This window comes from Chrysochloris asiatica, unplaced genomic scaffold (genome assembly GCF_000296735.1).
Source record: "Chrysochloris asiatica unplaced genomic scaffold, ChrAsi1.0 scaffold00034, whole genome shotgun sequence".
NCBI lineage: Eukaryota > Metazoa > Chordata > Mammalia > Afrosoricida > Chrysochloridae > Chrysochloris > Chrysochloris asiatica.
Genome location: NW_006408552.1, coordinates 19,525,189 through 19,550,866, shown reverse-complemented (window position 1 = coordinate 19,550,866; position 25,678 = coordinate 19,525,189). Strand labels below are relative to the sequence as shown.

Below are 25,678 nucleotides of genomic sequence, written 5' to 3'. Positions count from 1 at the left end.
ACCTGCCCCTGATCACCACTGAGAAACCATGATGTCTGTCCTTGCCTGTCCTGCTCCTTGTTAGGATTGAGACCTTGAAGGCTCTGTCCTTTTGTGTGACCTATTTTCACTCAGCAGCATATTTTTAAGGTTTCATCCATGTAGTAGCATGTATCAGAACATGGCTTATATTTGTAGCTGAGAGATCAGCTAGTACAAGGATAGGCCACATTTTGACCCCTCAGGAAGTTGAGACTCCCAAGTTGAAAGGATTCGGAGTTACTTTCAGTATTTGTTTTTGAAAGCACCCTGACATTCATAATTACTGCTGTGGAGTCGATTCTGACTCCTAGCAACCTCCTTCTAGGGTTCCCCTGGTTGCTTTTTAGTCGGTATGTTATTTTGCAGACTATAATGGAAAGAATTGTGGACCCCTAACTTTTAGAAAACTTGTCTCCTTTAAAAAGTCCAAACAAAATGGTTGATCTGGCTCTGTTCCTTGAAAGTTTTGGCAGCGATATTGTAGTTGGTCTTGTGCATGTAACACAAGTTGGCATCTATATAATCTTAACTCTTTTAAAAACCCTGCCTTCCTTTTCTCTCCACCTTCTGCAGTATGATCTGAGATCGTGAACATGGATTTTTCTCGACTCCACATGTACACCCCTCCTCAGTGTGTGCCAGAGAACACTGGTTACACTTATGCACTCAGGTGAGTGTGTGTGAGTGTGTGCCCACCCATGGGCCCGTAGTTGGGTGGACAGTGCGTGCAGTCCAGGTGCCTTTCTCACAGGGAAAAGAACCGTGAAGAGGGTTCACACCGTGGCTTCCCCTGACTCGGGTGTTGGGAGCAATTTTGAAAACCGTGTGTCTCTGAGCCAGCTCTGGGTGACTCAGCAGTCATTCATTGCCCATGAAGTGCTGCTGTGCCCCACCCAAGCCATCTGTGGTTAGGGTTTTGTGATTTGTATCTTAGAGCTCACAGAATTAGCCTGCACAACACTTACCTTCTGAGAAGGAGCCATCATAAGATGGGGTCCTGGGGGCACCAGGCTGTGTTCCTGCTCTGTGTCTCATTTACTGGAGTTTTGAATTTTGCTTTAGAAGTTGCTGGTTACCTTGGTTGTTTCTAGCTGACCAGGTAGGAAGAATGGTTGAGATGAAGCTTCAATATTACACAGTTATGGGTCAGTGCCAAAGGACTAGATCACTTAGTTGGTTGACAGTTGGAGACATCTTGTGCCCAGCAAGCTGTTACAGGCCCCAGGTGGCCTGTCTTCTACAAGGCAGACATGTAGTCAGACCTAAGAAACCTTGGAAGGTCCACCGTATTAGTCGGGTCTCACATTAGACAGTTAAATGTTCACACTCAGCCTTTTCCAGAGTTCTCGGTTTTGTGGACAGTGGGCCTCCTCAGGAAAAGGTGGTCTGTTCTGTATCATGACTGGCATATAACTCGTATGGCCTATTCTGTGTGGGTGTAAGCAGTGCATGCATCAGGGTCTCCATTGGGAGGAGATTCTCTTCATTCCGCTCTTCTCCAGGGACACCACGTTGGTCTGGAACTCGAGGGCTGGGGAGGGTCCTGAGAGGTGAGGGGAGGGGAGGAAACAGGACTCAGGAGCTGTGGCTGTGCAGGTGCTACTGGAGGGTTGGGGCCTAGCAGGCCGTGGACACCAGCTGACCTCAGTAGGTACCAACACGTGATGCACCAGAACATAAGCTCTAGATAGTAGCTCTCTTAAAGTTCATAATATGTAAAAATAACAACCAACAATATATCAAACTTTTAACAAAAAGGTAATTTACTAAGACTTCTGATGTAGCATTATAGGGTAGGCACTGGACTGGACTACAGGATCTGTAGTTCAAATCCAACAGCTGCTCCTTGGAAGACTAAACAGCAGGGATGGGAAACTTCCGGTCCATGTGCCATTTGTTATTGTTGATGTTAAGTGCCATCGAGTCGGCACCGACCCATAGCAACCCTGTCTAGCGTTTCTAAGGAGCAGCTGATGAGCTTGAACTGCCGACCTTATGGATCAAACTGACTTTGCAGTATAGCACATTAACTCACAGCACCACACCAGGACTCCATGTAAGTCCTGTGAAATCATTTGATCTGGCCCTGCCAAGGCAACTGCAGTTACAGTCCTCACATTGTTGTTGCTGCTGTTAAGTGCTGTCTAGTCAGTTTCAATTCATAGAGACCCTGTATAGGATTTCCAAGGAGCAGCTGGTGAGTTTGGGATAAAGCAGCTTGTCCAGTGCTTTATCCCACAGCACCACACCAGGACTCCATCAAATTAGGGATGAATTAATTAAATGTTTGATCAAATATAGCAGGCTAATTTTTAAGTTGATGATTTTGTCTGGCCCGTGAATGATGTTATAAATATCCAAATGGCCTTTGGCAGAACAAATGTCTCTCTCTCTGCTATACAGGGTCACTATGTGCTAGAATCTACTTCAAGGCACTTAACAACAACAACAACCTTAATAGATGAGACAGTTAATGTTTTCATTTCCCATAGTCTCTTGTTTTTTTTTTTAACATTTGATTATTGGTGTGGCACTGTGAATTAATGCGCTGGATCGCAAAGTCAGTTTGAACCATGAGTCAGTGGCTCAAACTCACCAGCTGCTCCTTGGAAACCCTATACAGGATCGCTATGGGTCGGTGCCAACTCAACAGCACTTAACAACAAAAACAACATTTTTAATCCATTCAAACCAGGAACTTCACCTTACATTTTAGTGGTTTGTCTCACCGACTGCTCCATCTGTATTTCCTAAAACTAGCAGTTTTTGAGAAGTTGGATCCATTTCAGGCTTGTTACTATCTGGTTGGTGGCATGAGTACATGTCACATTTTGTGAGGCGGTGACCAGTGTTGTCAGCCTGAATGGTTTGTTGTAATGTCTCATCTGCTTGTCACCTAGTGGATACAGCCACTGATGACCATGGCCTCTGTCTCTAGTCAGGGAGGACCCTGGGTCCCAGGAGCCTGCTGCAGGCATCCTCGCAGCCCCCCAGATCCCAACGATGTGTCTGTACGTGCTCTGCACTTGGTAATGTCAGCCCCTCAGCCTCGGATTGGAGGTGATGTTTCCCACGGGAGAGACAGTGAAGAAGGAACGATAAGTCCGTCACACCAGCATCTGTCTGTGTATACGCTAAGAAGGGAGTGTCTGGGAAGGTGGCATGGTCTAAGGCTGCAAGCTGGTGGGTCCAGTGTAGTGACTACAGGCTGCTGTACTACAGGTCAGCCTGCTGAGGGAAGGGGAAAGGGCATGTGTCTGTAGTGAAAGTTACTCTTGTGTTGATTTCACCACATGGCCAGGAGCCTGTAGACAGTCAGGCATCTGGCTTCCTCCTTCTGGTGGGCCAGCAGGGCTGACCCTCAGGACTTCAGAGCAAGGTTCTTTCAGATAATATTTCTCTGGAAAGACACTTCCTATAACTGATTGCTACCTTTTGATAGATTTTTTTTTTTTCAATCTGTGTATAAAAAGTGCATCATAGTCACAAATTTTTGAAAGAATAATGAATAACAAGAGAAATTAAACTGCATGCTCTTAAAGACTAGAGCTAGACTGCCTCTTCAGGGTCTTTGTCTATACCATCCTCTCTGATGTCCCATGTATGCCACTTAATTCTCTCTAATCCTGGAGGGCACCCTCCTCCCCAGGGGTTTGTCTACACTGTCCTCTCTGATGTCCCATGTATGCCACTTAATTCTCTCTCATCCTGGAGGGGACCCTCCTCCCCAGGGGTTTGTCTACACCGTCCTCTCTGATGTCCCATGTATGCTACTTAATTCTCTTTCATCCTGGAGGGGACCCTCCTCCCCCAGGGGTTTTGCAGGCACACCTCAGAGACACTGCGAGGTGGATGCCAGACCCCTGCAATAAAGTGAGTCAGAGCACAGGCTTTGCTTTCCCCATGCATTTGAAAGTGATGTTTGCATCCTGCTGTGGTCTATGAAGTGTGTAACAGCATGGAAAAGTTAGACACCATGTAAGGATGGACCCACATGGGACACGGAGTGAGCACAGACCTGCTCTACACAGGGCTGCCATAGACACTCCTTGTGGATAAAATGCTGCTTCTCCCTGAAACACAACAAAGCCTGGACTTTGATTCCACAGCCTGTCACAGTGCACATGGAATCCTCGGGGCATGTATTGACCTTCAGATAAGCAGCTGAGGCCCAGGTACAGTATCCCCCTAGGCCATGCATGACCTCTGGTGGCACTGGGACTCAGAGCCCTGGCCCGTGTCCTGAGTCTAGTCCTCCCTTCTTCCCCCTTTTAAACACTGAAAAGTCCAATCCTGTTTACTTCCATCTCCAATCAGTTCATAAAGAACCTTCCAGAACGTTGTGTGCTTTCATATACCTATGTAGTTGTCAGAATCCGTGGGGTTTTTTTTTAGTGTCTCTTAAGTTAAATAGGTTGTTTTTGGCATGTCTTGGCAATCTTTCTAATATCAGTGTCTGTGTTTTTTCATGGTCACACAACATTATATGATGAGGATCCATCCTAGTTCATGCAGCCATTCTCCTGTGGGTGGGCACCTCCTAGTCTTTGCAGCTGTAAGCAGTCCTGCAGCAGGCATTCCTATCTCAGACTCCCTGTCCAGGGAGGGAAGACCCTGTCTCACTGAACTAGCTGGTACTTGGAGGACCAGATTGATAGTGAGGCATTGCAGGCTCAGGGTAAGGGCTGGAAGTGCGTGGAGACTTGGCAGCTGTGTTGTAGTGTCCCTGAGGTGTCAGGCTGTGGAGCAGAGTCCTGGCGGCAGGGACCACTAGCTGCTTTTCTGGGCTTGCGTGTATCTTAGACTAGCAGAAGGTTCCCCAGTCAGGCCTGGTTGGGGCGACTGAACATATTTCCTGGTGTCTTTGATCTAATTAGTTTATAAAAAAATATAAATCCAAAAATATTTTTCTAGTATAAAATATAATGCAAAAGTCTCCATGAGCAGATTTACAACGTGCCGGGTTACTTGGACTTCCTCATACAGTCATCACACAATTAGCAAGTGGTTGCTTTTTGAAGTTTTTAGCAGGTGGGCATCCAGTCTGCTTCAGAACCAGGCTGTTGTGATGCCCCTGACATGTTTCCTCTACTCCTAGCTCCAGCTATTCTTCGGAAGCTCTGGACTTTGAGACTGAGCATAGACTGGAGCCTGTCTTTGATTCTCCAAGAATGTCCCGCCGGAGTCTGCGGCTGGTCACCCCAGCCTTTACCCAGGGGGATGGCTCGGACATCGAGGGCCCTACCTGCATCAGGAGTTCTGCCTCCATGAAGGACAGGGTGACCAGGTAAGCCCAGCTCTGCTGCATCCTCCTGGGTGTCTCATGTGGGTCCATAAAACAGGTGTGTGCCTGTGTGTGTATAAATTCATAGCTTCACAGTATGTAGGGTCTGAAATGAATTCTGGAAAATGTGTGGGTTAGCTGGTGGTGGTGTTTAAGTCCAGGTGTGTGTGTATGAATGAATGAGGCTTAGCTGGTGCTGGTGTTCTGTGAGTGAAGGCTTGCAAGTTCTTTTTGTTGGTGTTGTGAAACCGTGAAGAAACAGCTATCTCCAGTGATGTGAGTACAGCGCCACACACACCAGCGTTCACAGGTCAGAACACCTGTTCTGCTTCCTGACGAGGACTTGAACTTCAGCTGTCTTCCCAGATGCTGTCTGAGCGGCGTAGTCTTAATTAAAATCATCACACCATGTTGTAGGGGGTCTTTGTGCTGAAAACATGTGGAACCTGTGTATTAAATGTGATGATGCCTGAAAAGGAGGGAGTGAAACCTCCTCTTAAGCAGACACTGAACAGCATCCTGAGACACAGAGCTTCATCTTCCTTGGATCTACAATCAACACCCGTGGAAGCAGCAGTCATGAAATGAAATGTTGTTTCATCAGGCAAATCTACTGCAAAAGATCTCTTTTAAAGTGTTAAAGAGCAAAGAAGTGTGCTCCGCCCAAGCCATGGTCTTTCTAGTTGTCTCAGCCTGCAAAAGCTGGACAATGAAAAAGGAAGACAGAAAAAGAATGGATGCATTCAAGGATGATTGATTCTATTACAGACTGCCAGAAGAACGATCGAGCCAGTGTTAAAGGAAGTATAACCAGAGTGTTCTTAGAAGTGAGCTTGGCAAAACTTCAGCTTGCTTACGTTGGACATGTTATCAGGAAAAACCAGTCATAGAAAATGACATCATGTTTTTTAAGTTGGAGGTCAGTGAAAAGGAGGGAAACACCTTCTGTGAGGTGGGCTGACACAATACAGTAAGAGCTTCAGTGGACTCAAACATACCAAAATCATGATGGTGGAGCAGGACCATCACAGTGTTGTTCCGTTGTCACCAGGAGTCGGAGCTAATGTGATGGCTCGGCACCACCACCGTGAACTACTAGGCACAGACATCAGTGTAGCTATTGTCATATATCTGTGAACCTTCTTGGCACCCAGAAACAGAGCTCCGCTTTCCAAAGGTCTTACTAAGAGTGAGCTTCAGATCTGGAGAACAAGGCACAGTAGTGATGAAGAAGTTACAAAACCATCACCCGGGCCCTAAGATCCGTAACTGGTGCCCCCTGGCCTCGCCCAGGTTCATCTGGGAAATCTGGTTAGGAGTAAGGTTCTTCTCCCCCTTGAAGAGTGATTCAGTAGGTTTGTGGTGGCAGCTGACGATTCCTCATTGGTTCAAATATGCTATGGCGTGTTAGGACTGCCCAGAAAAGTGTGATCATACCAAAATCCTGCTTCCCCAGCAGCCAGTGAGATCCTGTGCTCAGAAGGGCATTCCTCATGTTGTTTTGTGTCAGTGCCTCTGCCCTCCACCCAGGACTAACTCCCAGGGAGGTTGAGGACCATTGCACCCCACTGCCCAACTTCATATCTGACCACCCATAGAGCACTTAATAAAAGATTTTATTTCTGTGACTTGTGGTCAGTGAATGCAGGGCTTGTGGGTATAGTACATCCTTGCTGTCCTCACAGGTGGACTGGGAAATGTTCACAGTTATAGGGAGAAGAGTAGGTTAAACTTACAATCATATTTTTGAAACTTTTTTAGAGTAGTCATGAGACCCAAAATCTGAGAACAATTTTGTGTTTGAGGGGCATTACTGGACCCCAGTTTCAATGTCTCTTTAGATCGATAGAGGTTTCATTACAGCAGGAAAGCCATAAGAGGAAATAAGCCATTAATTAGATTGGCCCTAGCTTTTGCCTTAGTAAAATTTAATGATTTTGTGCTTAATTAAAAAGCATTTGCACTTATTTCGCGTTCTTTTCTTTGTAGAACAGTGAAACAGCGCAGAAGTGTAAGCAAACCCACTTTTAACATCAACCACACTTCAAGAAAAGCGGTGTCTTCAGTGGTCAGCCAGAGTAGCTGTCACAGCCTGCAAGACAGCATGGCCCTCAGGCCCCCTGTGCTGGATGCATCTCTGATCCGGGAGCAGACCAAGGTGGATCACTTCTGGGGTGAGTGGGGCAGCCCAGTTTCAAAGTGCCCTCCTAAAGTGGGCAGTTAACTCCCTTCTCTAAGCGGGGCTGTTGCTCAGGTTACTATGGGGAGCAGGATAGTTACATCTCACTGATGGGAGACAAACTGGTGGCCCAAGGCCCTGTCACCGTGAGCTTTGGCCTGCTGCTTCCTTTAGTGTTTCCTAAACGCATTTAAACGGAAGTCAGTGTGTGAGTTCGTCAGTGCAGTTTCCAGCTCCAGAAAGCTTTAGGCAGCGGGACAGATGGGCCATTGCAGTGTGGTGGGGTTGGCACTAGGGATCCATGACACTGGCTGGTGACCAGACAGCAGTGATGAGACCTGCAGTGTCGTGGAGGCGAGCAGGTGTGGGCACAGCTGTGCTTTGGGACCCTTCTGAGAAGATCAGATGATCCGGATTAGCAGCACAAGCTTGTGTGTGCTCGTTGGAGCGTTGCTATCCATGTTCATACTGTTCTGTGTGCTAATTTTGGGATGCATTGGTATTTCTGTTCGTACTGTTTTGCTCAGTTATCAAGAGCAGTTACCAAGCAACAGAAGTATATGCTGTGATTGTGAGGTGCCTGCCTTGAGATACAGGAGAGCGATGAGAAGGAAGATGGGAGTTAATCTCCTACTCTTGCTCATTAGGTCCAATAGTGTGCATGTGTGTGGGTGGGTATGCGTGGATTGGGATTTATGTGTTGATGTGTGTGGAGAGTTGTAGGTTTGTGAATGTGTGTGATGGGGGTTTGTGTATGTGTGTTCCATAAAGATGTGACTTTCACCCGGAATGGGAAAATTGTGTGTATGTCAAAAGCTTGTCTGACTGGCACTTGTAACCTTTGCTGCTTCCCTTTTGGGGGTCCCTGCTCTGCTTGAACATGTCGGTCTCAATAGCAAACATGTGTGTTGCAGGCCTGGACGATGACAGCGACCTGAAAGGTGAGCACTGCTCAGTCGTTTCCCACACGTGTGTTCACGAGGTCTCTGTGGGCTGTGCTAATGGAGACCGTCTCTGTGGCTGGGACCTTAGGTGCAAATAAAGCTACCATTGAGGGGAACGGTGACCTGACTGCCTCCATCAACACCACCGCCAACGGCTACACCTGCAGAGACTGCAGCCTGCTTGCAGCACGCACCGATACTCTTACCACACACCCTGCCTCCAAAAGTCAGAAGTGTAAGTGTCACTGATTCAAAAGTCAGCAAAAGATTGAGTGTCCACAGCTTTTGTCTCCTTTTTGTACACTTGGTTTGTGGGCCCTGGTGTCTGTTACAGACTGTTGTGGTCTCTTAGCTCTGCAATAGCAGAACTGTGTGCTCTCACCATATCAGAAGCTACAAGTCAGGATTCATCTCAGCAGCTCTAGGGGAAGGCTCTGGTTACTTGGGGGCAAATCAGTGTCTCTTCCAGCCGCTGATCCTTGGTTCCTTGGTGATTTTTATGTGGCATCTATTTCCCCATTTGTCCTTCTCCTGTGCCTAATCTGCTCCTTTTCTCTCTCAGAAAGGAATTGACTTTGAACACCCTTTCCACCAGCCTCATTAGAATAACAAACCATTCCCACTTGGGGCCATGCCCACAGGTGTGGAGGTAAGGACAGCATAGTTTCAGGGTCACAAATCCATCCGTGACAAACTTGAACTCAGTTCCCCTTTAGCAGTGTAAGAAACTCACCAGATGTTGGGTTGGCTCCTCCTCACCCTCTTCAGGCCTCATTGAGCATTGAGCAATGAGCTGCTGGCAGAGCTGTGGCAGGCTGGGAGGGGCCTCTGAGGACAGGTTTTGTGTTGTCTTTGCAATAAGTGGTCAGCGTTCCCAGCTATGGAGAACCCCCACTCTGCCTGTCTGTGTGAGCAGAGCCATGGAGGGTGATATAGCATGGTGGCAGGGCTATGCCCCAAGTGGGATGCCCTACCAGTACCCTCTCTGGATTCCCTTACGTAGCATGATGCCACCACTAGCAAGGGACCCTAGCCCGTCATAACGACCTGATGTTCTACAGAGCCATTTAGTGCGCAGAGATGTACAGATAATCGCTACCTTTTCTTTCTGAAAATTCCCTCCTCCTCAAACAAAATCCCTGTGTTCCCCAGAAGTCACCTCCGTGTAGCTCCCTCAGGCCCTGGCGACCACTAGCCTCCATTCTGTAACTTGTGCAGGCCTCTAAGTCACATTCAGCAGCATGATGTCAGTATCTAACCTCGCTCTCCTCTGTGGCTGAGTGACAGTCACCGTGTGTCATGTCAGTTGTTTATGGCTGAGTGACCCCGTGTGTCCAGCCCTCACTCCTCTGTAGGACTGAATGACAGTCTCCCATGTGTCCAGCATATTGTCAGTATCAGCCCTCATTCCCCCAATGGCTGAGTGATAAGTGTATCTAGCACGTGCTGCTGGTCACTTGAGCTGGGCCCACTGAACTACTATCAGCAGTGTTGCAATGAGCCGTGCCCTGATCGCTTCATGAGAAAGTTTTGCTCACTTTGTCTCTTAATGAAGCTCACGTAATGAAAACAAATATGGCACTGATGCTCTGGGGTGATGGCCCAAGTTTATTGGAGATTTATCTAAATCTACAAAATTTACAAAAAGCTTTGTCAGTACTCAGAATATTTGAAAATATAAAGTTCTAAACTTGTTTCTCTCAGATCACTGTAATACACCCTTCACTGGTTTAGGCCTTGTCCGGGAAAAGACAGAGCACCGCAGTCAACAAGCCACATGCATTTTGTGGTTTCCCAGTGCATGACACTAGACAGTTGTCTGAGAAGTGTGCTGCACAGTTGTCCAGGGAGGAGCAGACTCCTGGAAGCACTTGCAAGGGTCTCATGTGGCTCCTCACCTCCCCTTTGCACACAGCCTTCTAGAGCATAGAAATCTTATCCTGACACGGTGGCTTGTGTAGTGCCACGCCACACATTTCAGGTAACAGGAAACCATGTTGGGGGTCATGGCGTAGCGTCTAAAGCTGTGGCATTACCAAAAAGGATGAAAGGATGTGGAGCCCTTCTGTATGCCCTATGTGAGTGTTTGTCTGGGTCCATCCCTGATGCAGACAGCACTACAGGCCTGCTATAAGGGGCAGGCTGGGAGTAAGCACTGGGTCAGAGGCCACGAGGGATGTGGCTGCTGGTGATTTGTCAATATTACAGAGTCCGGTAGTATGTGCACAGACAATATTGGGCATTTTCTAGAAGAGCGCCCCTAGAGATGATCGGCAGGACGCATAGGAGGGTATGTTCTCCTGGCCTGTTCCCTTCAAACGCAGGCCTGTCGTGGTGGCTTGACCTCCGTCCATTCAGAATGCTGCGTCCAGGTTGCCTGCATTTTAAGCACTTGGCTCTGACTTTTTCAGGGGAGTAATCATTAGCCTGTGGAAAGAAGTAACTTGTACTCACGGTTTTTTGATAGGCAGTGCATCTTTCTACGAGAATAGCATCTTGTGGCTGGCCAAACGCACCTCGTCTTTCTCGTCGTTCTTAGCCCAACTTTTCCAAGTGGTTTTAATGAAGTTGAGTTACGAATCAGAGAGTTACAAATTGAGCAGTTATGAATCCAAAGATTGTGAATCAAAAAGCCATGAATCCAAAGGTATTTAAACCATTTTTTCCTCCTTTCTCCACCAAATAATGCTTTCAAGGTGGAGAAGCCCTTTGCTTTCTCATATGCGCCTCTCCTCCCTCAGCTGACTCCCTCATGGCTGGCGCTCTCCTCTCTCCCCTCATCTTCCCCCAGCTCTCTCATGCCGACTTTCTCTGAGTGGAATTTTCACATGTCCTTGTGCTCTCTGTTATTGCTGTTCAGTTGGTTCGGACTCATAGTGACCCTGTATAGGGTTTCCAAGGAGCAGCTGGTGGATTTGAACTGCTGACCTTGTGGTTCACAGTCCAGTGCTGATCCTATAGTGCCACACCAGGAGTCTTTGTGCTCAGTGTACCATTCTATTTTCAGAATGGTCAGTGCTTCAAGTTTTTTAAGCTAACGCAGTCACCTTTTTATTCTTTCACCTTTTCTCAAAGCAAAGCGTGTACTCAGGTGGTATTTAGGGTCCTGCTGTTTGGGTCACCTTACTCGTCAGGTGGGCTAACCTGTGCTCACCTGTGATGTGTGCCATCAGGTCTGAGCCTTGGTCACTGTGTTACAGCTCAGGCTGAGCATGGAGGGAGGACAGAGGTGGACGAGCTCAGAAAGGACTTGCACTTCGGCGTGGATGGAGTGCTGCTGTGTGAGTACAGATTCACTGCTCACAGGCTGGAGTCAGGCCCCTGCCAAGTCAGGAGAGACCCACGTGCATGCCGTCCCCAAGTTAGGATGGGCTGGCAGGGAGCGTGTGTGGCTGAAACTGGTCTGTGGAATAGGGCTCCTGGGTTACCAGCAGCTGTCATGCCGTCTGATGTCAAATTAACTGCCTGTTACGCAACCAACAGGTGATGACTGGATGGGGAAGAAGGAGCGTCTGGAATCCCATGCCTCTCTCCATGAGCAGCAGTCGAGGTCACACAGGGCGGCCGGGGCATTGCGGCATGTCGTGTCTTATGCAGGTTGCTAAAGCTGAACTTCAAAAATAATTCTCTTTACTGTTTCATAAGCAATAAATTTTTTAAACTCTCTTAAACTATAATGTCTTACATATCATCCATATTGGAATTTATATGTGGTTGTGAGGGCCACCAGGCAAACACTGAGCTGATAAATGCTCCCAGCAATTGTTCTTAAAAGACGAGGCAACACTAACTTTGTCTGCAGTTTCTGTCGGATCAAATGTTAAACTGCTGATGGTATCCAGTGTACAGACATTAGTCATTTTAAAGTACTATTTCCGTGGAAATGGTAGTCTTCTAAATAATTTTCATTTCTTTCTCTCAGTAACGATTGTCTCACCTAGACCCTGGTGTGTCTGGAGTTTTCATTTGTTTGAAAACTGTTTTCTTTCCCACGTACCAGCCGCAGATGTTTAAAGGGCAGCTTACAAGCACAGCCCGTTGGGTTCTGTAAGGGATGTCTGCATTGTACAGTTGCACATCTGCAGGCAGGCCTACAGCAGGGTTTCCATGTGTTAATTTCAGGCAGTATATTTCTGGGACTTGAAATCGTTTGGAGATTTTCTTCCCAGAGAAGATAGGAGCCAGCATTGGTGGCTGGGTGACAGTGGGTGTGTGGCTGTGCTATGCACTCACTGGGAGCGTGGTCTGAACGCCCCTTGTCTGCACAGGTCACACACTGGCACAGGTGCTGCACAGGACCGCCACTGCCGGCTGGCTGGTGTCTTCAGCACTCTGGTCAGCATTCTGGTTGGCCATCACTGCTCCAGGTGGTCACTTTGGTTTCTGTGTTTGCATACTCTCCCTGGCTTTGACTGCTAAGTGCCCCTGACAAAAACCTTCCCTTCTTTGTCCCCGTGCTGCTTCTGTTTCATTCCATATTGCTTAGAAGTGCTAACAAACAACATGTGTGCTGCGTGAGTGCTCTTTATGTCTTGGTTTACTGGGTTCTGTGTACATCCAGCTGCTAGACTGTTACAGAGCTGAGAAGCTGGATCTGGGTTTCCGCATCTGCACCATGTCTTGTGCGTCTCTCCACATTATGTGCTGCTTTGGCTTGTGTTCCTGCTACGTTGACAAGCACCTGTCTGCCAGAGCATCCCTCTGCATCCGTGTGCATGTTACCCCAACTGCTAGTGCATCGCTCTGTATCCACGTGCACGTAACTCTGTCTGATATCATGTCTCATTGCTTCCTTGTGCATGCTCACCACACCTGCTAGCATGTCTCACAGAAACAGCCCTTTTAGAAGCACATCTTCATCATGCATTGACTGAAGTGTTCTCTTCCAGGGAAGGCAGCCTCCAGGGTGTTCTGGTGGCTGGGGTATGGATGGTATCAGTTCGTTACTCTGATGTCTTGGCTGAACGTCTTCCTTCTTACGAGGTAAGAGCGCTGGTTTCGCATCAGCTCTGTGCATTTTGCTGATCACAGGATGTCATTTGGCTGGTTGTTTCATATTGCTTTAGCTTCTATTTGATATAGTTTGAGATTAATGTCTGACATTTGCATATCATGTCATAATTTACAAAGTGCTTTGACATTCTTCATTAATTCTCCAAACCAGTCCTGTGAGCTGGGAAAGAGCCAGGACAGCAAGTCAGGACCGTACCTGGTCCTCGGACCCCTGCCCCCGTGCAGCTTCCACAGCCCAGGGCCGTGAGGGGTCTATAGAACCTCCCAAGGAAACTCCGACTGTGTTTCTGATAGGCTGAGTTTCCATTTTGAAATTGGGGATGGGAGGTATTTTGTGTCAAATGATGAAGAGCGGGCAGCCCTGCCTTTCACTGTTCCAGAGTTACTTGATTTCATTTCTGTTCCTAGGTGCCTTCAGAATATTTGCAAGCTGTTAGTCCTGCTCCTGCCACTCTTACTTTTACTAGGTGAGTGAGGGTTGACTGAACTGCCCTGTATGACGTGTGTGTGTGTGTGTGTGTGTGTGTGTGTGTTCACAATTGTTTTTCTCCTCTGCTCCAAGGTCTGAGTCTTGCATTCTGGGATCAAGGCAATTTCCTCTCATTCCTGCCTATGTTAAATTGGTCAAACTTGTACAGAGCACAGAGGGTGGACGACCCCAAGAACATGCTCATATCTGACATTTCTCACCTGCATCCGCCACTCAAGGTAACCAGGCTGTCTGGAAGGGCCCTGGATTTTGCTTGATCTTCATCCTAGATGTTTGTGCTCCAGTGAGCACAGTGTTCTGGAGGGCACCCTATTGTAGGAGATACAAGGAAGCTTCAGAAAGTCCCTAGAAAAACTCCATTTTTCCCACAAGCTATTTGAAGCCTTCTCTTTTTTTTTCAATACCAGATAAGCAGTCATCCTCTCCTTAACGTGTTTTGAAATGGCACATGCAATGCATGCTATTCTTTATTCAGCTAGTGTGAATGAAACAGAATTGCATCAGTGACTAGGAAACATAGGCATGTAAAGAACATGGAACTGCCCGTAATCTTCCCACATGATGGTGCTCACTTTGGTCTGCACTCAGGCAGTGAAACTGGCTCTGCCTCACTCTGTGCAAATGTGCAGCTCCTGAGCCTGGCTCTCGGGACCCCTTCTGACCGTTCTAGGGCAATGGTGAGGCGGCTTTCCACTGGCCCCAACTCAATGACGTTGAGCAGCAGGTGACCAAGCTGTCTGAAAGGTGCCAGCTGCATGAGGAGAAGCTCAGAGAACTGACGCTTCTGCTCCAGAACCTGAAAGAACGTCCTGACCAGGCAGATGGCAACCGGGACGGGGTGCTGTCACTACTCCACCAGGTGGTGGGGCAGCGAGGGAAGGATGCCCTGGACCCCAAGGTAATGCCCTCGATGCTCAGTGAGCTACATGGGTGCACGTACTGGCCTCTCTTGCTATGCCCCTCAGGACAGTGAGGATGTCCTGTAACACAGGCCCTGCACCCACATGTCCAGTTGAACTGCTTCCCTCTGCATGGATTCACCTTAGCGCTGTTGGTGTAACTTCCTCTCTGTCCTCTGGTTTTCCTCTCTCAGACTGACTTTATGAGCTTTCACCAAGAACATGAATTGCGTATCACAAACCTGGAAGATACAATGAGGAAACTGACTGAAAGATCTGAGGTATTTGTTCTTGTCATTTCACACGTGGCTCCCACCAAAGAGGTGATTTTTAAATTAACTATGCTGCCATCACTGGTCTAGGGTTCCTTAGGCACCACCCTGAATGGCATTTCTGTTAGGGTGTTTGCTGTTGTCCCTTGTGAAACTTGACAGGAATATTTCTGACCGTCCATGTTCCCTTGGCAGTTCAAGTTCTGTTGCTTCTACTCACTCATGAATTTCTGATGGACCCCACACTGCCTGTGAGCTGGTGTCCACAGTGCTGCCCGCTGCTCAGGGGGAGGGGTGCAATCAGGTGCATATGCCAGAGGACACCCAGCCAGGAAGCTGACCTTGGCCTCCAGGGATGTGACATGTACCCCATATTGTCCAAGGCATGGCCTTGGAGAGACCCCAGGCAGGTGGAGACTACAAGTAAAGGAAAAAAATTCAGATGAACACATTGGTTTTGGTGAAGGTCAGTCCCTCACTGTGTTGAAGCCTACTATCGCTCCATCTTGCAGGCCATCCAGAAGGAGCTGGAGCAGACACATCGGAGAACAGCCAGGTGTGTTATCCCTAATCCCTGTGCTGCTGTGGTATTCAAGAGTGTGCCGACGCCTCTCCTGAGTGCCTGGGTCCCTGCTCACTCTCTTATCAGGGCCCTCTTGTGAGCACCCCCACACACAGGTCAGCTCATTGGGGGCCACATGCCTGCCTATCAAACTACAGAAACATGGTGTCTCTGAGAAACAGAGCGTCCAGGACACTGTCCCCCCACCTCCTGAGCACTTGAATTTATCTCTGTGACTAAATACTGACCCATTTCCTTGTGTTAGATAGGATTTCCAGGACTTAATGTGTCTAGCCCTTAATTGAGCCCTGATGCTTCAATAGTACAGTGCTTACTGCTGACCACCAAGTGGCCCCATGGGAGAAACAGCTGCTCCCGGGAAGGTGACAGCAGTCTTACTCTGTTGCATGGGGCCACTCACTGTGAGTCACAATCAACTTGACAGCACCCAATAACAACAAATAAGGTTTTCAGTATTAAGTCATTTCAAGGGTGAAAAGATGGCCACTGTGTATAGCGTTTGGGTGGACATCCTGCCCATGTGTCTCTGTGTCTGCATGCATGTGGAGGGGCTCCCTCTGGGTTCTCCATTAGAAACAGTGTTAGATTCTCGTGGTGATTTTGGACTGTGCTGACCTTCATCTAGGGAGGGTTCTGCTTTGCTGATGTCTTTGTGGGCAGTATGGCGTCTGGCCCAGGACCTGGATACCCCAAGTAACCTCTCTGTCACCCTCCAGTGGGAGCACCGATGAGCAACACCTCCTCACTACTGTCAGGCAGCTGGAGTTGCAGCTGGAGCAGCTGCAGTTGGAGTTGGCTAGCTGGCGGCACTTGAAGACCAATTGTGAGAAGGTGGATACACTCCATGAGAAGGCAAGTATCTAGTCTCTCCGCACGTCTTATAACAGAGCGCACACCCTGGAGCTGCTGATGTAGGCCTGTTGAGATGATCTTCACTTTCTGTTTTTTTAGAGGGGGGAAGGGCAGGTAAGATTTTGGAGTGAGGATTAGGGAAGGGTGAGGGGTAGGTCTTGGCCAGGCCTAGGACGTCATTTAGTGTTATGGTTAGGACTGGGGTTACTATTACGGGTAAGGGGTGGGCAAAGAATAAGGCTTGGTCTAGTTTTTTAGGGTCACAGGTTTATTTTTATTTATGTTCTTAAAATCTATTTGATTTTCTCTTCATTTGGAAGTTCTGTAACTAGATTATTCCCTCTTTATTTTATGCTTTGTTGTTGCAACTGTATCTCTAGCTCTTATTTTCGGTTTTACTTTGCATGCTTCTATATTTGGGTTGAACTCTGGGTGATAATTGTCATGTTTGTTAGTCTCAGATTGTCTGCAGTTGCTGGTTCTGTGTCCAAAGAACTCTTATTAGTACTTTTTGTAAGGTTGATCTGGCTTTTACAAATTCTTCTCAGTTTTGTTTGTCTGAAAATGACCTAATTTTGCCATCAAACTTGATGGATAATTTTGCTGGATATATGATTCTTGGTTGGCAGTTTTTGTCTTTCAGAGTTTGATATGTGTCATTCCATTGTCTTACTATGGTTTCTGCTGAGAAGTCAGAGCTTCGTCTTATTAATTCTCCTTTGTAGGTAATTTTTCATTTTTCCTGAGCTGCTCTCAGGATTCTTGGTTTTGATAATTTTGAATATGTCTTGGTCTTTTTCTTTTTTCTACTTTTTATTGTAAATTGAAGGTTTACAGAGTAGATAATCAGTTTTATATTCATCCAATCATATACTTTGCTTCATTATATGGTTGCAATCCCCTCCATGTACTACCAGTTAACAGTATTTCCCTCTATTCACTTTAACTATTGCTTTTCTCCCTGTGTCTCTCACTACCTTCATCTTTCCTCTGCTAACCTTCCTTTTGTTGTATATTGCCTACCCTGTCTACTCTCTTGTTGTTTCCGAGGAACAACTGCTGGCCCATGAGCTTCCAGATAAGACAGACTACTTCCCAATCTGTAGTCACTGAAAACCTTATGAAGAGCAGTGCAACACTGTCAGCACCAGAATACTGAATATTGAAACATGACGAAGAGCACCAGAATATTGTCAGATATAGTGCTGGAAGATGAGCCCCTCAAGTTAGAAGACACTTAAAATATTTCTGGGAAAGAGCTGTAGTTGACCATGACGACACGAATGGAATAAAGCCTTTAGGGCCTTCATTTGCTGATGGGGCACAATTCAAAATGAGGAAAAACTGCTCTAAAAATCCATTAATAATCAGAATATTAAATGTAAGAAATATGAATCTAGGAAAATTGGAAGTTGACAAAAATTAAATGGAATGCATAAAATCTTAGACAGTAGTGAGCTGAAATAAACTGGTATTGATCATTTTCAACCTGACATTTGCCCCATCAGCAAATGAAGGTCCCGAAAGTTTTAGTCCATTTACATCATCAAGGTTGAATCGACTTTGAGGAGGCAGCTTTTCCCCAGTTATATTTTGAGTGCCTTCTAACCTGAGAGGCTCATCATCCAGCCCTTTAGCTGACAATATTCTGGTACTATTTATAATATTCAGTGTTCTGGTGCTATCTGACAAGCGTTCCACTGTTATATGTAAGGTTTTCAGTGGCTAACCATTCAGAAGTAGGCCGCCTCTCCTTCTTCCTAGTCTGTCTTAATCTAACAACTGAATTGTATTCACCATGGGTGACCCTGCTGAATTTTAAAATACTGGTGGTATAGTTTCCAGCATCATGGCAACACACAAGCCACCACAGTAAGACAAACAAATATAGTGGGATTGTTCCTCTAGCAAATGATTGATTATTAAGAGATTTTTCTTCAAGCTCAGTAACTATGCTTTCCATTGATTCATTTCTTTGCCCATTCAGTGTGTTATCTATTTCTGAAGTCATAGTGTTCATCTTCTGGCTTTTTGATTGCTAGTTTTGTATAGTTTCCCTTTTTTCAATTTGTTTCCTGATTTTGTCTGTTTTCCTTGATTGCATCTATAGTTTTCTCCATCTTTCTCTCAATCTGTTGAAGTTACTTAACTAGCATTCTTTGTGTCAAAGGATTTACATATGTGATTGTGTGTGTACAGTTACATGCACAAGTGTGTACGTGTATAGGGGTAACATGTGGGCATGGACTTACATAGGTAAAGTCACATTTCAAGTTTGTAATTGTTGTCCTTGCCACACCTCACTCCTGGGGAGCTGAGTCATGTTTACTAAGTGGCATCTTGCCAAAAAGTAGATATGTCTTCTTCATTCTGTCTTTAGCTTCCATTCCATCATGTATGTGTACTCCCATTCTATTCAAATTGTGCAGCATTTTTTGAAGTAGTTCTTAAAATTTAACATGATGGAAAAATTATGTTGCATTTACGTATAGAATTTGAGACACCATGTGATAGTTGTGAGGTATCTGAGGTTGAGAAAATGAAGAGTTGAAATGCTTCAACTAAAAGTAAATTTACATCATGTTGACAAATGGTTTTATCAGGTGGACACCCAAGTTCGAGAGACGATCAGACTTATGTTTTCCGATGACCAGCCAGACAGTTCTCTTGAGTGGCTGCTACGGAAGTTTTCATCTCAGTTTGTCAGCAAGGACAACTTGCAGATCTTATTACAAGATTTGGAGCTGCAGATCCTGAAGAACATCACCCACCACATCTCTGTGACAAACCAGGCCGCGACCCCTGCAGCGGTGGTGTCTGCTGTGCACGAGGCAGGGGTCCCTGGTATCACTGAAGCGGTGAGTGGGACACAGGAGTGCTCAAAGTCCACACATGGGACACAGAATTACTCCCTGGGTTGTGGCTGCTAACTCCCCTGTGAGATGGCAGCTCTGGAGTGACATTGAACTTCCTGAGGACGCAGCACCTCCTTCCAGCCCTGCTTCTGGACTCATCATAAGCCCATTTGAGAGCCCCTGACCCAGATTGGTGGCCCTCCTGTCAGCACTGATGGGGTTTGCATTTCTAGTCCAGTATCTCCAGGCCTCTCCATCCCCACATTGTACTGCAGACACCTTGTGGTGCAGGAGTCTAGTGCTCAGCTGACATCTGAGAGGCCCATGGGGAAACCACACACATAGCCCAGCCGGCTCCGTCCCCGTGAGGCAGGACCTTTGCTCCCTCCCTGGCTCACTCTCTTCTCCCCGTCTGTCCCCTCCTCTAGCAAGCACGCGTGATTGTAAACAATGCCTTGAAGCTGTATTCCCAGGACAGAACGGGCATGGTGGACTTTGCTCTGGAGTCTGGTGGTAAGTTGGGAAGACATGCCAGTTACCAAGGATAAAATGGTCACATGTTAGCAGAACCTTAAATCTGTGTAAGAAGGAACATGGTATAACTGTTTTAAAGTCTAGAAATGTCTCTTATGGCTTTCCTTCCTCCTGAGTTTCTGCTTGGGCTGGCGTGCTTGGGTTAGAAGGGCTGCTGGTGGCTGTAGGGATTTTGAGCAGCTGTTGAGCGTCTCACGGTGTCACGGGACTGAGAGGAGTCCAGCAGTGAGGGCAGCACAGCACCCGGCCTTCAGGAGTCATGTTTCCTGGGGGGTGCAGGGCTGCCTGGCTTCCCCAGGGAGTAGACAGAGAATTCTGGCCAATCCAGTAGGAACACAGTGCCCTCTGGTGTGCAGTCCCATGTTAGCATATCTGCAGGATAGAGCTGACTTCTGAATGTGCTGAGGCACCACCCAGGCTTCCTGGGCGGCGCACCTGGTCACCCGAGTGAGAGAAAGACTCAGGTCTGGAGCAGGCCTCTTGACTGTATGTGAACTGAACATTTAGATTTCAGGCTTGAGGGCTAGTGGACCAGGATGCCCCCTTGAGATAGGAGACTCTCAGAATTGTTAACGTATCCAGGGCCAGGGGGAGTCCTGCCAGAACTCAGACTGTGAACCTAGCACTATTCACTCAGCTTCCGCAAGAGCGCAGAAAACTAGCGATGTGGTGTGGAGAGCTGTACATGAGGTCCGGCAGGAATATTCCCCCTCCATCTGCAGCAGGCAGATGAGGTCTCATGGGCCTGCTGTGGCCCTCCTTCATGTTTAGGGACAAAGTCTTTAAAATCATGGTTACATTAGTAACGCATAGTACACATTACGTGAACATCACCATTTAAAATGAATGATTCAGCCACATTTAATACACCCACCAGAGTCTAACATTCTGGACTGTCTCCTCTCCCCAGAAGAAGGCCCATTCCTGTCCTTGCCCTTTGGTTTGTAGCTGTCATGAGGCTGTTCATTAGGCCCTCTGAGCCTGTTGGCACCTGGCTGAGAACCCGAGTCCATCAGAGCTACTGCCCTGTCTTCTCTCAGGGGAGGGAGAGGAGGGCCACAGTGAGGGGGGAGAGGAGGGCCACAGTGAGGGGCTTCTGAAAGTTGAGAAATGAATTAGAAAGATCATGGAGTTTTCCACAGACTCTTGAAGCTCCCTCATATTTCCAGTTGTTTATTTTCCATAGGAACCAATTGTGTCCCCTAAAGCAATGGCTAGCCACACTGAGTTTGGAAAACCAGACCTAGTTACAGTAGGGTTACTCTTTGGGAGACCCACTGCCACGGTGACATGAGCATCACCCTTGATTGCAGGTGGCAGCATCCTGAGCACACGCTGTTCTGAGACGTACGAGACCAAGACGGCCCTCATCAGCCTGTTTGGGATCCCTCTCTGGTACTTCTCCCAGTCTCCACGAGTCGTCATTCAGGTGGGTTTTATGCTGCCTGTCTGGGGGGCCCTCTCGAGTCCTGCAAACCGAAAGGTCAGCAATTCAAACCCAGCAGCTGCTCCTCTGGATAAAGATGGATGATCTGCTTCCGTAAAAATGTGTCACCTTGGAGACCCTCAGGACGGGGTTATGCGTCTCTGTGATTTTGCCACCAGGTTGGCATTTAGTGAGAGACATTTGTTTCTGTCTTCCAAGGACTGCCTTTTTCCCCCTTAGAAATCTTGTTTTTAATTATATTAAGTGATAGCCAGGTTCTAAGGCCTATTTAGAGAGAGGGTGGCAGAAGCTCTCCCTCTATGGTTGACGGAGCAGCAGTTAATAGGACTTGGGCGAGAAGTGCTGATGAAGAAAGTCATCGCCATTTGTATATCTCTCATTACTATAAACATGGCTACAAGGGTGAGGACAGTGTGGGACGGGTTCCGTTCTGTTGTACCTAGTCTAGAGCTGCTATGAGTTGGCACTGACTTGACAACAACAGTATTACGTAAAGTTAAGCTTCCTTCTATGTCTATGGACTGCGTAACTTTAGTGTTCTTTGGTACCTGTTTGTATCTCTGCCCTGGTTCCCTGTATGGTTTGGGTTACCATCACTTTCATAAAGGCTCCCAGACATGCTAGGGATAGTAGCCCATTTGCAGAGAAGTTGCCAAGACCTTTCCCCAATTGGTCTTTGGGTTTTCTGCCAGTAAAGATGTTTTGCTTTTCATCTCAGTAGTGCTCTTCTCTAAGGGGTTGAGAGCTTGTTCAAACTCTGAGACTTCAGCACTTTGCTTTTCTGCAGCCCGACATCTATCCTGGGAACTGCTGGGCATTCAAGGGCTCCCAGGGCTATCTGGTGGTGAGGCTGTCCATGCCCATCTACCCGACCACCTTCACTCTGGAGCACATACCAAAGACGCTTTCGCCCACAGGCAACATCACCAGCGCACCCAAGGACTTCGCGGTTTATGTGAGTATGTTTGGCTGGTGACTCAAGGGCACACCTCTGTTGCTGTCCCTTCCTGAGGATTTCACAGAGGTGAATGGTAAAGGCAGATGACTCAGGTACATCTGCCAGACACGGTTTGTTAATTTGTGATGAAATGATGAGGGAAACATTTTAGTACTTTTTCCAGAGTGGGTAGCTTACAAGTCATCTGTTAATTGATGTCTAGTGTGGCCGCCCAGTGTGTGTGCCCAGTGTGTGTAGTGTGTCTGCCCAGTGTGTGTGTCAACTAAACAGATCCACTGAAACTTGCCTGATTGGAAAGTATTTCTTCTTCACTCTGGTTTGTTAATCTGTAAATTGTGTGAGGACCACTGTGTGATACTTAGCAACTAAATGACAAAAAAAAATTTTGGTTTTCTGATATACAGATGTTACAGGGGGAAATCCCAGCACTCAGGAATGTCACCATTGTGTGTTTTCTGGTCTCTTTTTTCCCCCTTTAGAAAATACAGATGAGACTATTGCTTTCTATTTCAAAAAATAAGATCTCCCATATCATGGAGAACACTGGTGGCACTGTGGGATAAGCACTGGACTGCTAACTACAATGTTGGCGGTTCAATCCCACCAACCCTCAACAGGAGAACGATGAGGCTTTCTGCTCCTGTAAAGAGTTACAGCCTCAGAAACCCTGTTGTACAGGGTCACTAAGTCAGAATCGACTCCTCCACAGGCCCTTAACAGCAACAGCCAATCTGCATTACGGGGTTGTGGGAGCGAGGGATAACCCATGAGAAGCATAACAAAGTGCTAACCCTGAAGCAGACCTGACAGCACGTAGTCAACACAAAACTCGCTCATCCACTCCATTACTCTCAGTGTGGAGGCTTTCCAAGATTTCACGGCTCTCTGGTCTTGGTTTCAGGGACTGGACAGTGAGTATCAGGAAGAAGGGCAGCCTCTTGGACAGTTCACATATGATCAAGATGGAGAGTCACTGCAGATGTTCCACACACTGGTAAGGCTCCCAGCATGAGGAGGACCCCCAGCTTTTGGTGCATGTACTAACGTCGTGTGTGCTAAAGCCCAGGAAGTCTGTCCTGTGAGGGGTGACACTCTGTGTGCTGGAGAATTCTATCTCTAACTTTGCTGCTTCATACTCACTATCACAGTTGGGGAAGTAAGTGGGTTTGGCTTTTTAATATGAAAGACGTGAATTTTTTTATTTCTTTATTTTTAATTTCTGCCCCATCCTTGATTTCAGAAAAGGCCTGAAAAAGCTTTCCAAATTGTGGAACTTCGGATCTTTTCTAACTGGGGCCATCCAGAATACACATGTCTCTATCGGTTCAGAGTTCATGGAGAACCCATCAAGTAGAGACCCTGCCCACACCCCTGTACGTTCGCAGACTCGGGATCGCAGACTCGGGACCACCTGGAACACTGGAGCCCTCCAGGCCAAGGGTGTGTCTGGTCACAGGACACAACCACCCCAAATAAACATTCCCAGAGCTCCTGGGAGGCCGAGTCTGCATTGTGTCTGTGCTGGCCTTGGGGGGCCCCCGTGTGCTTGGGGTGTCATCCACAGAGCTTCTGGCTATAGCTGCCTCTGTGGTGTCCACCCAACTGCACGTATCAGAGACACTTTGGAACATGAAAGCTCCTTGTATTTGTATCTTCTTGACATCAGGAACAGAGCAAATGAGGTTAAATTGTTGGACATGTCATTAAAACTGCGTTGTTTAGCCTCTCACTAGACCTTCTAAAGGACTTTGGTGAGCAGCGGGTATGTTCCATCTGTTAAATCCAACACACATTTCTTTCAGGGAAAAACAGTGTCACCAAATGTCCGAGCTCTAAACACATCCCTCGGGGGTGGGGCTCGTCCTGTGCTTAGCACCAGTAGTTCTTTCACGCCACTCGGTGGAGGGACAGTTCAGACTGGTTTTTCTGCTTCGTTTGTGCTTGCTTCTGAGAAGGGTTTTCCAAGTGAGGACATGGCGTACTACTGTCTGTCTAGAAGACAGGAGCTCCATTTTCATTGTGGGTTGACGCGAGCGAGTCTAGTGTGAGGGAGGGGTCTAAGTGGAAACACATAACACTCATCCAGGTCTTGGGTCCCAAGTGTGAATGAGACCCAGAATCTTGTCTTTTGGGATTTTTTTCCAGGTTCATTTTGAATTTTGCTACAAAGGGAACACTAATATGCTCTAGACATTTTTAAGGCTGGGTTTTTACTTCACCGATAGTTTTCAAAATATCATTGTCCATTGTGGCAAGCACCTAACTCACTCCACAGCTGACCTTCGCCCCAGCAGCAGTTTTCTACTGGGACCCCCTGCCTTCCATGGCTGCCGGCCTCTACCTGGTTCTTTCAAAACCCATTTAGGTCACAATTGATATTTAACATGTAGACCACTAAATTCAGCAGACTTGATAAATGAGACGGCTGCAAGGCACTGAACGTGTTAGAGGCATTTACCTAGACAACTATTTACGTTCCATTGGGTGAAAACTGTTTGTGTGTGCCGTAGACATCTTTCCAGAAGAGGCTGAAGCGATGGTGCTGCCTGAGCTTCTGAGGGGTTTTCTGTACAGCATTCTCCAGACGGCTTCTGTTTTCACTCTTCTCAGAGTTAGAATGAATGCCTATGCAGTTTAGTTGGATAAACATGTACAAATGTTTCATATATTACAGGTTAAATATATACATCAGAATTTCCATATTATATAAGACTAAATTTCAGGGTTGGGTGGAAATATTTTGAATATTAATTTATTTTTAAAGATGCAAGATAGGACTTTGTGCAATGTATTTTTGTAAATGCTTTTCAACATATTGGTATCTGGTAGTGTTTCTTTTGCTGCCACCAAATTGTTAAGATGCTATTAAGATGTTTAAATAAAGAGTTTTAATTTTTAATCTTGCATGTTCTATTTCAAATGAATAATAATGATGATAATAAAGAGTCTATGTGTTTTCTCAATTTGCTGGTTTCTGCCCAGGGTGGCTGGGGCGGGGGGACAGAGGATCAACAAGGTTGTCAGCTTTTCTACCTTTGATGGCGGTAGGTAGGGCCAGCACCTTTTGCTCTCAGCTGACTGAGAAGACAGGGAGGTGACGGTGGTGTCTGCCCCTAGTGACAGGTGTCAGTGTGGCTCCTCCCTACAGGCTGTTGACAGCCCAGTGTCGCTTCCCTTTGTCTCTGCACTGGAGAACCAACAAGTCACTGGTTGCCATGTTGCTTTATGTCTGGAGGTGGCCTCCATATCATTGAAAAACCTCCTTCTCTTCTTTATTATGCTTCGTGTTATACATGTGGGTCGCCCACATTGATGTAGCCAGTCCCCAATTTGTGGCTGTTTGCTGC

At 47.0% G+C, this 25,678-nt stretch overlaps 1 protein-coding gene across 2 annotated transcripts; it reads left to right on the top strand.

Annotated features, from left to right (window-relative positions):
* Positions 1–614: 614 nt before the first annotated feature.
* SUN1 (Sad1 and UNC84 domain containing 1) lies at positions 615–23,685 on the top strand. 2 transcript variants are annotated; one of them, XM_006859800.1, is made up of 20 exons: positions 615–691; positions 5,120–5,308; positions 7,295–7,479; positions 8,399–8,425; positions 8,517–8,661; positions 10,866–10,900; positions 12,697–12,795; positions 13,318–13,411; positions 13,850–13,912; positions 14,011–14,149; positions 14,602–14,814; positions 15,025–15,111; positions 15,615–15,658; positions 16,408–16,537; positions 19,141–19,395; positions 19,821–19,905; positions 21,240–21,355; positions 22,161–22,328; positions 23,233–23,325; positions 23,572–23,685. In XM_006859800.1, the coding sequence occupies exons 1-20, from the start codon at positions 615–617 to the stop codon at positions 23,683–23,685; spliced, it is 2,358 nt and encodes a 785-aa protein (XP_006859862.1). The 2 variants fall into 2 exon arrangements, with proteins under 2 accessions (XP_006859862.1, XP_006859863.1); XM_006859801.1 differs by lacking the exons at positions 8,399–8,425; positions 8,517–8,661; positions 10,866–10,900; positions 12,697–12,795 and having other exon boundaries at positions 13,850–13,908; positions 14,004–14,149.
* Positions 23,686–25,678: the final 1,993 nt, after the last annotated feature.

Bases quoted from the DNA above. Each gene is read 5' to 3' on its own strand.
- SUN1 (XM_006859800.1), top strand. From the start codon at position 615: ATGGATTTTTCTCGACTCCACATGTACACCCCTCCTCAGTGTGTGCCA. The intron at 10,901-12,696 runs GCATCTTTCTAC...TTGTCTGCACAG, and splicing joins ACGGTTTTTTGATAGGCAGT to GTCACACACTGGCACAGGTG. The intron at 13,913-14,010 runs GTGAGGGTTGAC...CCAAGGTCTGAG, and splicing joins CTCTTACTTTTACTAGGTGA to TCTTGCATTCTGGGATCAAG.